The sequence below is a fragment of the Zootermopsis nevadensis genome, unplaced genomic scaffold (genome assembly GCF_977971745.1).
Source record: "Zootermopsis nevadensis isolate Lab colony 2312 unplaced genomic scaffold, Znev_1.0 Znev_ptg000010l, whole genome shotgun sequence".
NCBI lineage: Eukaryota > Metazoa > Arthropoda > Insecta > Blattodea > Termopsidae > Zootermopsis > Zootermopsis nevadensis.
In genome coordinates, this window is record NW_028259142.1 from 145520 (window position 1) to 158388 (window position 12869).

The 12869-nt window shown below is 44.3% G+C and overlaps 1 protein-coding gene across 3 annotated transcripts in view; it reads right to left on the reverse strand.

The window, feature by feature from the left end:
• Ac78C (adenylyl cyclase 78C) overlaps positions 1–9306 on the reverse strand; it is a 61144-nt gene extending 51838 nt beyond the window's left edge. For 2 of the 3 annotated variants that reach the window (XM_087346086.1, XM_087346083.1), the window contains exons 1-2: positions 9024–9306; positions 1375–1583 (exon numbers count right to left, since the gene is read on the reverse strand). In XM_087346086.1, the coding sequence (XP_087202212.1) occupies positions 1375–1493 (119 nt within the window). In that variant the 5' untranslated portion in view covers positions 1494–1583; positions 9024–9306. Of the gene's footprint in view, positions 1–1374; positions 1584–5114; positions 5360–9023 lie in introns of those variants that run through there. The other variant, XM_087346085.1, reaches the window with a different exon arrangement.
• Positions 9307–12869: the final 3563 nt, after the last annotated feature.

The window sequence follows — 12869 nt, forward strand, 5'->3', positions numbered from 1 at the left end:
AAGAAAAGGGACGTTTGTACAATTTGAATAACGTAAATAATAACGAGCTCACTTTTTCCCGACTGTCTGTAGCCGAGTACTAAGGCGTCCGATTAGCATGCAAGATGTCTACTCGTGGTTTACCTCAGTTCCCCTCAACACGTGAGGACAGTGTCCTGCCACTGTTGGTTGATAAACAAGAGGACAGCGGACGGTGCAGTCAGGTAAGGAAGGAACAGACGACGTGATTGGACACACGTTGACAGGCGACGAGTGTGTCACGTGCCGGCCACTGGAGTGGCAGTAATGGCCGTCTTTATTAGAATACCGGACTCCTTTTAATTAGTTCGGTGTACAAAGAGTCACCAGCGAAGGAAGGAAAATGCCCAGATAACGGAGCAAACACGTTCTATTACGCGGCTTATGAATATTTACGTCTCGGTCTTAATTGTTGCTAGGACCGACGTCCTCTGCCCTTCGAATGTGTGCCGGGATGTCGTCAAGGGTGTCCACAGAACTGACCTTGAGCACTTACCAACTGGCTAGCGGCTTCCTGGGGGCCTGGATCGTCCAGTTCGCACTGGGATGTGAAGATGACCACCCACTTCAGGTTTAAAATGCGTGGAACTCTGCCTCCACGCCCCTTATGCACACAGGGCGTGGTCCATAGACAGTCCCGGTGCACGCGACAGGGACAAAGATTACAGAACACGTCCTGACGATTCCACCTCTCTGGATTTCCGCCATCTTCATGGACAGGTTACGTCACTTCACGACTCAGAAGACGAGAATCAACATCGCCGTCCTGACAACCTCAAATCTTTTTTTTAAAAAAGCCAGACCTCATTCTCTCTGGTTTTTGTGACGACTAACGACCCATTGGAGATTTACCTGAGTTACCCAGTGGGTGTATCTACTAAACCTGTCAAACCTGCCCCTGAAAAATGATCCTTCGTGCAGCCCGTTACACACAGCTGCCATTTGGGTTGCTTGCATTCCAGGTGCCCGGAGGCCTTGCACCTGCAAAAACTTTTGCCGCGTTCTCTCCTCTCACTTGCGATCGTAACACGGGTTTATTGCAAGTTGCTTCGAGGTTTTTACTGTCTCCACGTTTGAAGAGGGCTTACAATAGAATTACGAAGCGACGGGGCGTCGCAGAGACGGCACGAATTTCACACACCGTCGACAGAAACATTTTTGACATTTCCGTGCAGCAACCAGTCTCAAAAAGAGAAAACAAAAGTAAAACGCAGATTAAGCGAGACAAGGTTGTCCCTCTTTATATGTGCGATATCGATACGTAAACTTTTATCGATCGCAGAATCATTTCGAGTTTAAATCGGCGGACGAGACACAAGCACGCAGAGGAAACGATGTTCACTGGAGGCTACTCACCGAGGACAGGACTTTCTGTTGATGCCGTTGTGTTGGGCCTCGCTGGCGTTCTTTACGGCGACCTGAGGGAGATTCTTCTCGTTGGCGTCGCTTGGAGCCGCAGTGGACATCAGCTGCATCTTACGCTCCTGTCAGTAACCGGTCCAAAACGAAGGTACGTGGTCACTTGCGCCCGCCATCTTAGTCTCCTGGCACGGAACGAACTTCAGCTGCAGGAAGAAACAAGAAGCACGTGGACAAGGATTACGCCCCAGACATTTTAATCAGGACAAATTAATTTCATAAGGCGATAATTATACCTGGAGACAGTACTCGAAGGTTTGCAACAGAGAATGTGTCTTATTGGTCACGTGGGCCTGATCTCACAAGAGGCACAGAAGCCGAGTTCCGAGGACCTTCCTGGCGACGCACGCAGATCGGACGCCAGTAACAGGTAAATGACGACGACGACGAAGAGGGACAGAAGGGTCTGTCATTATTTATTGCCCACGGAAGTGCCTGCGAAAAGGCACTGGACCCTTTCAACTGCTGCTCTGAACGAGAAAAGGCACGCGACAAACGAATCGCCAACAGAGAATTCGCTCCCCCGCGCACAGAACTGATAAGCCCAGTAAATCAGAACGGCATTGCCTTGCTTTCATATGGGACTCTGTCCCGAAGTCAAGTACAGACGTACTGTGAGTACATTTGAGAAAAGGTGAGGCTCCATGGTTTGTACACTTCATCAAATCCGACCAGATCCTCATATCCCCAGATTATACGACAGAGCGTGACCTGGTCTCTGTTTAACGTGCACCTCGCTAAGACGTCAGAGGCTGATAAGGCCGGTAACATATTACGTGGGACATTTTAATTACCGGAGCGTCATTAAAGAGAAAAAGATGTTTTCTTGATTGGTGTTATTGTATTGCTGGCTGAGATTTACATTAAGGAACACGCAGTATTTCGAAACAAGAGGGCGCTTGGCACTGGTACAAGCAGCTAAACACAGCGGTGCACACTTTACACACGGAGTTGAACCCAAGTGTTCCACGCGCTTCGTTGAAAGTCAGGAAATGTCTTCAACGGCAACTTCAGGGTCTCTATCACAGGCAATATCCATTTTTGTGCAATCAGCATCAGACGGGAATCAAGCAGCTTTCCGCGTTCACTGCCAATACCAAATTCTGTCGAAATCTATTCAGCTGAACCGTGAATTTGTCCCCTGGCAGAATATGCAACTGGGTGCACCAACTCTGAGCTGGGGCGAACGCCCAAGTGACACGACTGCGGCTGGTCGCACCTGTCGCATGCTTTAGACCAGTGGTATTCAACCTGGGGTACGCGTACCCCCGGGGGTACGCGAAGACATCTTAGGGGGTACGTGAAATTTAAAAATATATATATATTATTTTATGATAACATTGAATAATTAGTTATGTAATTTATTTAATTTATTTCAGATGTAGATTATATACTACGTATAACTTGAATTATACACCAACAACTTTGGGGGTACGAAGTTGAAGAGAAATTATATCTGGGGGTACGCGAACGAAAAAGGTTGAATTCCACTGCTTTAGACGAGACGCGAGGTAACAGTTCGAAGTGCGTGTGTGAGATCGTTACGGTTGGCACATAAATCCGAGAGGAGACGCCGTAACACAGCCAAAGCCCCCCCCCCGCCCCCACGGAATTTTGAAAACAAGGATTAACACTTGAAATCTTATGCAACTGTTGGTGTGGCTGATGACTTCGTATGACGTCATCTTCTTTTGCTTTCTTTACTGGGCGTAGCAAACTCAAACAGTTCTAAGCGAGAAAATTAAAAAAGTCATTACTCTGGTAACAGCGGTTTAACATTCCGTGAACTGCGCATGCTCTAAATATAGCCCCTTTTATTACAAAGCCGTGAAGCTTCTCTTCGGACGTAAAACAAAGGCAGACCTCGGCGGTCTCATGTCCTAGGTGTCGGCGCGTCACAGGACTCGGCCGGAACAACATAAACCACCGGAAGACAGCGGCATTTGACGGCATTCGGTCCTACCGACGCGGCGTCTGGGCCTTTTAAAGCGCAGTGGTAACTCTGCGCACCATCTGTAGAGGACCTGACGTCTTTAATATTGTTTTGGCCAAGTTTCGGCTTCCCCTACAGGCCATTCGCTAATCAGACAATAAAAATTTAAATTCGGGCGATGCTTGCCAGCACGCGTCTGGGAATCTCTCATCGTCCCGCCCACAATGCAGAAACTGCAGTTTCAGCTGTAGACTTGCACGAAAGGCTGCAACAGTGATTTACGAGGCTGAGGAGAATATTTGCTATCAGAAAGGGCAAATTAATGGCGATTAGATGGGCTGATAACGTGGCACGGCTCATCCGATCACTGTCACTTCTGCACAGACGGTTAAGCTGATGGCGGAAGTCCGGTCGGAACACCGGATCAATGGAGACGCGAGAGTGGACGGACAAAACGGTCGCCACACCCAATTCGTCATCCTTGATCTGCGACCTATGAGCATAAACATCCGCTCATTACGCGGTGTTGCTTCGCCCCTCTCAGGCCCCAACTTCTCCTCACACATCCTCAATGCCAAGTGGAAGCCACACTTCAATTTCGACTTCAAAAAAATTCAGTCAGAGTCTCTGCGCTCCCGACCTGCGGTGAACAAACGTCGATGTCGAAGGCGTACGAAAGCGGGCTCCGGCTGCAATCACTCCCGCCAAAGGACCACGCACTTCGGGGACGCTGAGCGCCAATGAGCCCCGTCGCGGCACTTGCCTGGAGGGACTGAGGAACATCACGACGTCCGGGTCAAACCAATGGCCACAGAGCAAAGACGAAGGCGTGTCCTGACACGAGAGGGTGGAGATAAAACGACTGATATTCTATGCATCGACACCGATCGATGGAGGTGAGTGGTGAGCTTCACGCCCTGGCCGTCTTACCCACAAATAAGATTGAAAGTCAAGTTACGTGGCGAACTGAAAATGAATAATTCGGAAGTAAGCGTAGTATTTGAAGTTCTAGGGGACACCGGTAACCGGGTAAGAGCGGTGTTTCTGCTACAGGCAAACGGATGGACGTACGGAAGGCCCCTGAAACAAGTTGCCGGTTATATTAACAAACTTCCCATAAGTGACAAGTTCATTTTTAATTTGCGATATTTAAATACCTCTGCGATAACTTGCCTGACTTCGGTCTCCTGGTTCCCAGTTCGGAGCCTGTATAGGCCTATCCTTATTCACATTTTCCTCACTCTCCCACTTCAATGTGACGCAGCACGCATTCTTACAGCATCAATATGAACTCAGCACCCGATAGTTTGATGACGCGCCAAGTAGGAATTTGCAAGGTACTGAACCCGGTTCTAAGCTCTATTATGACATCCTCGCAGATGACTGCATAAGAATCAGTGCAGTCGAATGTCCGTCCTCTGTGCCCAACGCCACATCGGCGTGAAGATTCGCCAATGAAATGCCCCAGAGCCACTTCTTCGATTCATCGCCGCGACATTTCACATTCCATCATAAACGACACGCGTCCGGTGTCTCCTGACCCAACTTGGGACTTTATTCAGCCCCTTCGTGGCAGTCCCTAAGGCTGGCCACGACCACTTCCTCCGACTGCTCCTCATTTCGGCCCGGAAACCGGGACTGTCTTTACTTTTCCCCACGAAAATACCAGCGTTACAGTTCATAACAACTACACAATTTCACGATAATAAGAAGCAACTACGAGACGCCCCACTTGCCTACTCACCCTGTCGTCGGATGACTTACGCCGCGTAGGTCCACGGGACGTTGAGGCAGAAAGAGCGAGGACCCCAAACCAGGATTTTCCGGGACGCTGCCTCGAAGTTGGCAGCGGCTCTGTAAGACCTAATCTGTCTCGTTTCATGCACACGAACCTACAAACATACGCACGCGTATGGAAGTGGTCCCGTCACGTCGAGCGAAACAAAAGACGAGCAAATCCTCACCGCACCAGAGCCGTGGCAAAACTGATCGGCCGCCCGACCCCTGAGACACTTAAATTCTCGCTCCGGTGCGCAGAATCAAATCGCTCGACGCCCATCACTTGGCGGGCGGAACGGGCCCTCCGCGAGAAGTGAATCAACTGAGCTCGTTATTTCACACGTCCCACGTCCCACGTCTCACTGGCACCCCTTCCTAGCAGGTCGCGGCATCAGCGAACCAAGTTCCGGCATCAAAACGCACGCCTGCAGTCAGAGCTCGGGAGGCGGCATCTGCTTCGACCCTTGGACAAGGGCGGTGCACGCCGACCCCCACAGAACTTGCAACAACAAAAAATGTGTCTGGCGTCGACTTCTTTTATGTTTATCGGGACGCCTGGCAAAACTGCCTTCCACAAGGCTCCAATTTATGTCACGTGCAACTGTAAATAAATCTATGAACTGTCTTTGAGCTCATTTAAAATGTGTTGTTATGTCGACCTCAAAAATAGACTTCGTCACTACTACGCCAATTATTCAGGAAATTACCTTCCAATGTTGCAAACATAAAATAAGAATATCCCCTAGCCTACTAACGCAGTAGAAAGAAACTTAGACAAATGACATCAAATTGCAGGCGAGAGTCGAACTGGGTACTCCCCCCCCCTCCAACCAGTATTACGTCCTAATCGATCGATATCTCGTCCGTGAACACATGGCACGACTTCAGCGAAGACGTGGTTGCCTAGCAACAGAGTGTTAACTGCTTTAACAATGTCTTTAAACACGGAGCAGCGAGGCGTGTTTGTTGTTGTAACCGTTGAACAAACAGCTTCGAGCAACGGTAATTTTTGTAAGGCTGAAGCGCTAATGCGGCGGTGATAAGAACCAAAAACATAAATAAATATCCGACTTCAAACAAGTGGCATACAGCGTGTTCACTCCAAAAGCAGTTCCAGGGCGTCGTTCCACTGTTCGATTACTTTAGTAACAAGGTGATTTTAAATGTAGAAACGACAGGTAATCGTCGTGGGATTTCGCCTCGGTCCTTGCAAGACACGTGGCTTCCTCATCGTCTCGTGTAAGTTGTCTGGAAACAACCCAAACTTCAAACCTAAGGGCGGTATCGCACTAGGATGCCAACGGGAGGCCATGGCGCAGCTGCCAGCATCTCGGCCAAACATAATGCATTAATTTAGTAGTCATATAACGCACCTGGCATCCGTCTGGCAGCGCTTCCAACTTGGCATCGCTGCCAACCAAGATGCCGTTCAAATGCTACTGGCATCGCTGCCAAGGCCAAATCAACATCACACGACAGTCTGAGGCCAGTCCATTGACGTCCGTGCGTGAATGTGCTTGTGTGTATTTCTGTTTCTTCCAAACACGGATAATTTCGACACCGAAAGACTGATAATTGAAATTCAGTCCCGACCATCACTATGGGATTCATCTGCTATTGAATACGCAAACCGGGACTTGAAAAGAAGAAACTGGGAAGAACTTGTGGAAATATTTGGAGGAGGAGATTTATTTACAGTATAAAAGAAAGAATTAGCTAAGAAGTGTTTCTATGGCTTTATTTGTGGGGCCGCTTTCCAATGTGGCAACTCGATTTTTAAGTATTTTTGTTTAGCAATCTATTTATCAATCGATATATCACAAATAATGTGAATTAAGAAGAAACCTGCTTTTATAATGTTTTATTAAATAAAGTTTGTTCATGTAATATTACATGTGATTTGCAAGAACTGAAATATTTCAAATTCAATAATGGTATGGACGTGCAAAGTGTGTGTCTGGAGAATTTTTCTTACTTATTTATTTTGTTACAGAGTTGAAATTCACTCCAGGTTTGTAGTTTTGATAAAGGTAAATCTCATTTTCTCAAAAGTGATAAAAGTGGACATTTCTCCTTGCTAATACCCCTTCATTTCGTCATCTCATAATGTCTATCCATCTGTTCGCTCGACTGGCGTCGAAAGCTGGCAGCTTGTCTGGCGTCTTTTTCTGGCAGCTGGACGCCATGGCATCCTAGTGCGATACCGCCCTAAGACGTAACGAACCTCTTGCCTGCATAAATAGCGGGGAATTTCTGCCCAGCTGAGTGACTACCAGCTTCACAATGACTGTTTCTTGGAATTATTTAACTTGAGTGTAAGAAATGCCAGCACATAGCCTAAAAACACTCTCAGGTCAGCAAACTGCAAAAAGTGATGACTCCAATGAAACAGTGCGCTGATAACAAGGACTGTATAGTTTATCAGTTGTCGCAGCTCGGTTGCCATTGGTTACCAGTCCCGCGCTGATAAAAACAATCAGTAATGGTTTCGATTTACTTTCAAAAGGGGCCGGTCGCGTGTTTCAAAAACGTTCAAACATCGTTGGACAGACATTCGAGGCGCCTGACACTCAGGAGGAATGCTGACCCGCGTGGTAATACGATACAATGTCGTGCTTGGAGTGCTCTGCCCCATCATGGCGTCTGCTTATCATAACAATCTACAGAAAAAATCAACCAGATAACGTGTATTCTGACCGTGTGTCAGTGCACTCTTCAAATTTAATGTCCAAAACTATCGTGGAAGATTAGTAACGCAGAGGATCTGCATTCTAGACTCACTCTCGTTCGATTCTGTCACGTGGAGGGATGAGTCAGTTACCGAGCGCTGGTTCTGACAGGTGACGCCTTCAGCGCATGGCGACACCTGCCAGCTCGTCAAATATCACGTGTGCCAAGCCACGACGAAGCCTTTACACGATCAACGCGAAGCCTCTCCAACAGGAGGCTGGATTCACGCCCTGCAAATATTGGTCGTTTCGGTAGGCACTGCGCTCGGGCACAGCGTGGAATGTTTCACCCTCATCTCGAGCGTTCGAATGTTCTGTCTGTCAACTGAGGAATCCGGCAATTATGAGAAATATCCACTTTATGTTTTACAACCAGAACCTCGCAGTTTGTGACACTTTTAAACGGAAATGACGTTAATTAAGAGACGCAAGGGCTTGGTACAAAACGTGACTACTGACTTGTGTGTTCCTGAGTCAGGACTCGATGTGGGAAAAGAAGAATTTTGGTTGGGGAACCTGTTTCAATGTGGTAAAGTATCATAGAACGATGCGAATTGACTGCACACCAGTAACACCAGGTGGTTCAACCCCGTCACCTCGAAAGCTAGCTTTTCGACACTATACTGACCCACTTCAATACCATTCATATCCGTATAGTCCGTTCGTGTAGGATTCATTTTAATAATATTCTTCCATCTATGACCAGGTATTTTGTGTGATTCTTTCTCTGGATTTTGCAATAAGTCAAAACGTGTGTGCATTTACTTCCTCCATGCGTGCTGAATGCCCTTCCGGTCCAATCCTTCCCAGTGTCTAGTAATAAACAATAGTAACGCAGCTAATCATTGTGTATTTTTCCAACGTTCAGCCTGTTCTTTATTCAGACGGACAGACAGACATTCAAGCAAATAAAATTATATTTAATATATTTCAGTCCTTTCGGTCAGGAGATGAATTAAGTACTCTGAAGTGCGTGCTAACACCCACTCCCTGAATTTAACCCGCCGTTATTTTCATCCTGTTTGTCCTATGTGACACTGTCGTCCCAAAGGCGGCGAAATTTTCTGCACTTCAAAAGGCAATGTCAGAATTTATTATCCTCAAATTATAGCTATATCTTTAAATTTATGATATTCTGTTCTTACCTGTGTCCATCCCGTCACCAGGACCTGCTGTTTGTTTCTCTGCACAACTTCCGAACCGACTCCCGCCTCGCCATTGTCTTTTTTTCTGCCCGCGCAAAGTTTACACTTTTAACACATTACTTAATTCAAAGCTGCAAATGACCTAATAATATATTAAATACCTTGTATTGACAAATTAACATTTTTAGATAATCAATACACCAGGCTTCTTTTCAGAATTAAATATTTGAAACTATTGTTTATAACTAAACTGACGCGTACTTTGATACCCTGCAGCCATGATGAGAAAACTACAGGTGTGCTACAGGCCCAGTGGAGAAATTTGGAACTAGCGAGTGACGTGGTACAGTCAGTTACGCCGGTAATAGGCCACGTGTCAAAAACATTCTCGGCGCAATGAGTATAATTTTATAAAGTTTTCTGGTTTCAGGAAAATGGCGAAACGAACGATATTTTCACCTAAAAAATCATTAGTAAATGCTCTTCCAATAATCAATTGTTTATTAAGCTATTATTAATTTAATGAATGGATGTATCAGTATTATGGACGACACAGAAATTCTGCAGATAAGGATGGCAGAGTCTCCTTTTAGAAAAGACTCTTTATTATCGTCATCAAAAGCACGAATAAAGCTCGAGAGAATAAACCAGCGATTCATGCTGATGAAGAACACTTCGCTCGCATAACGACAATCATCTGGGTTTGTTGACTACCGAGACAACGGGTCTTAATCATCAGAGCATGAGCATTTCAGAAAATGGGTAGAACCCGGTTGATTACAGAGACGAGCGCTGAAACTGCTCGTTCTAGTCGCGTATCGGACTCCCAGAGGACGGACGTTTCGGTTACATCCGACTACTTATTTGGAATCGTTCTGCACGACGCAACAATTCAGCTCAGTCTGGCAAAGTAAGTGACAGTGGCCATTGAGTTTTAAGGGACGGACGGAAAAATAAGATTCTCCGGTACAAATCAGAGCCCACTTTTCTGTTGCACACGTCGAGTTTCTAATGCCCTGGAAGATATTTGAAGTTAATAATCCAAAAAATGAAATTGGTATTTCCGTGCTGGACTGGGGCATGAGTTTGAATTCTGGTCACGTGAAAAATATCTTAATTCTTGATATCTTGAACACCTCACAGGTTCTGAAGGACACAGATTATTGATGTAATAAAAAGCGCCTTCTAAATTAACATTTCGGCGTATAATCACAGCGAATTGCACACTAGCCATGGACGCGACACTACAACCACCTAAAATAAAATTCTGAGAAAAAATAAACGTATGGCAAAAGATTTTCGAATCTGAGCAGTTTAATTTAAAACGAAAAACTTCTCGGCACTTGTACAGATGCGGTCTGATGACGATAACTAATGAACTGCGTGTAATTTGGGGAAAGAACAGAGCATAAACATCGCTGGGAATTATTTTCCCTTGAGAAAGGATATCATGACGAGCTATTAAATACTGAGGCTGCTATCAGCAACGAAGAATGTCCTGAAAGAGCATCATTGACAGTGTCTAGTGATGAGGGACTCTGAAAGTGTCAGCCCGCCCTGAAAAAGGCACGAAAATGTAAAATTATTTTGCCCGAAACACGGATAACGTTGCTGCGGTCTGGGTGCTTCAGTCTCAATTGGAACCTGACTGTCCCTCTAGTTTCCCAACTCCGTGCGACAGTGCTGCTCCAAACGGGCACCTTTTCTTACATCCAGTAATACTTATCAATATTTAAGACGTATCACAGTATCGAACTTCGTTATGTTTTAATTGTTTTTGGATTGAGAAATTTTATTTGAAATGCCATACTATGTCTTACGAGAGGAAATTTCCGGGCAAAAGTTTGAACAGATGGACCAATCAGGAGACAGTTAACATGCAGACGGCGCGCTTCTTGTAGGAGAGTGACATTTCACAACATCGAATCACAATACAATTTAACTTGGTCTTGAATTTAATTAAGACAAATAAACATTGTTCGATTCCACGATGTCATTTGAAATATCAAACTCGCCTTGGATTTAGTAAACTTTGTGACAATGTCGCGAACACGTTGACCAATCAGGAGACAGGTTACAAGCGGACAGTGGGCTGAATGTCTCTGCTGATATTACGTATGATGAAATCACAGATTAATAATTTAAACGTTCAAGAACATAGCCACCAGGGATATATATTTTTATTTAATACAATTTTATACAATATCACAAATTTTAAACTAGCTTATACCAAATTCTTCAAATAAAGTTTTCATCTGTCGGCAAAAACCTTCGAAGCCCGTTTTGAAGATTGTATTCATAAATGACAGACGTGCCGTATACTTAAAATACAATACTCACTAATTGCCTTCTGAGTGGTGCATATTGTAAAGACATACAAAACATGAGGATATTCAATAGTCTGTTGGAATTTAGTACCTGGGCAGGATCATCTTATTAGATTAGCAAACAATTTCTTTCTTAAAAAAAACCTTGCATGTGTTGTTGGAAATTATAATTTCGTGAACTGATTCTCGTGTAAACACTCTTCCAGCAAATGATAAAACTGTTGTGTTCATACAAACAATTAAAAATGTCTCGAAAGAGCAGCATTAACAGCGTCTAGTCATGAATGACTCCGAAAAGTTGGGTCGGTTTTAAAAAAAAACTCGACAGTGTAAAATTATTTTTGTCTAAAACATTGTTAATGTTGGTGGTGCTTCATTTTAAATTGCTACGTGACTATAACTCTAACATTTACACTGTGTGGACAGTGCTGCTTCAACCGGAAGCTTTGTCAATGACAGGCAATATTAAACAATATTTACGGCATATTACAAATGCAAAATTCGTTATTCGTTTAGTTTAGGCAAATACACATTATTGGTTTGGGAAATTTTATTTATAATACTGTGCTAGTTTTAATTCAATTAAAGTTGCAATAATTTGAACGGACTGACCAATCAGAAGAGAGTTAACAAGTAGCCCGCAAACACACTTCGTCCATTAATACCCCATAATATTAAAGAAAATACAATAGTTGACTCTGATATGTGTTATGTAATATAAGCAGACACTGTTTGATTCAAAATATTTTGTTTAAATTACACATTTTCTTTCAAATGAGTGAAAATTGACGGCAATAGCGGGAACACGTTGACCAATCAGGAAAGAGATTACAAACTGACAGCGCCCTTTCTTCCTCGACCAACATCACAGATGAAAGAAACAGAATTACTCATAAGGCCTCGTCTTAAATATCGCTGACAACTAAGGCGTGCGGTTTCAACGACAATTGACAAGTAAGGGGAGTCAGTCGAACCATTTCGTTACTAGTTTTTAAAACATCTGCTTATAAAATGAACGTTGTTAAATAATTTGATTCACTGGAAATGCTCCTGTGGTCTTGGTGCTTCAGTTGTAATTGCGTCAGACTATCACTGTCCACGCGACAGTGCTGCTCCAACCGGGTGCATTTTCTTTCATCCAGTAATATTTAATAATATTCATGACATGTTACAATTCCAGATTTTGTTATGTTTTCAGTTCAGAGAAATATAATTTTTGATTAGGAATTTTGTTTGAAATGCCGTACTTTCGTTTAATCTAGCCAGTTTTCGCGGCAATAATTTTAACAGATTGACCAATCAGGAGAGACTTGAAAAGTAGACACCGATGTTCTCGTAAGTGAGTGATATTTCGTAATATTCAAGTTGTATTATAAAAGTTAACTTCGTTATGTGTTAATTAAGAAAAACGACATTTTCCGATCCCCAAATTCTTTCTTTGAATTGAGTCAATTTTGCCTGTATATGACATTCCATGTTGACCAATCAGGAGAGAGATTACAAGCTGTTGGCGGTTTGC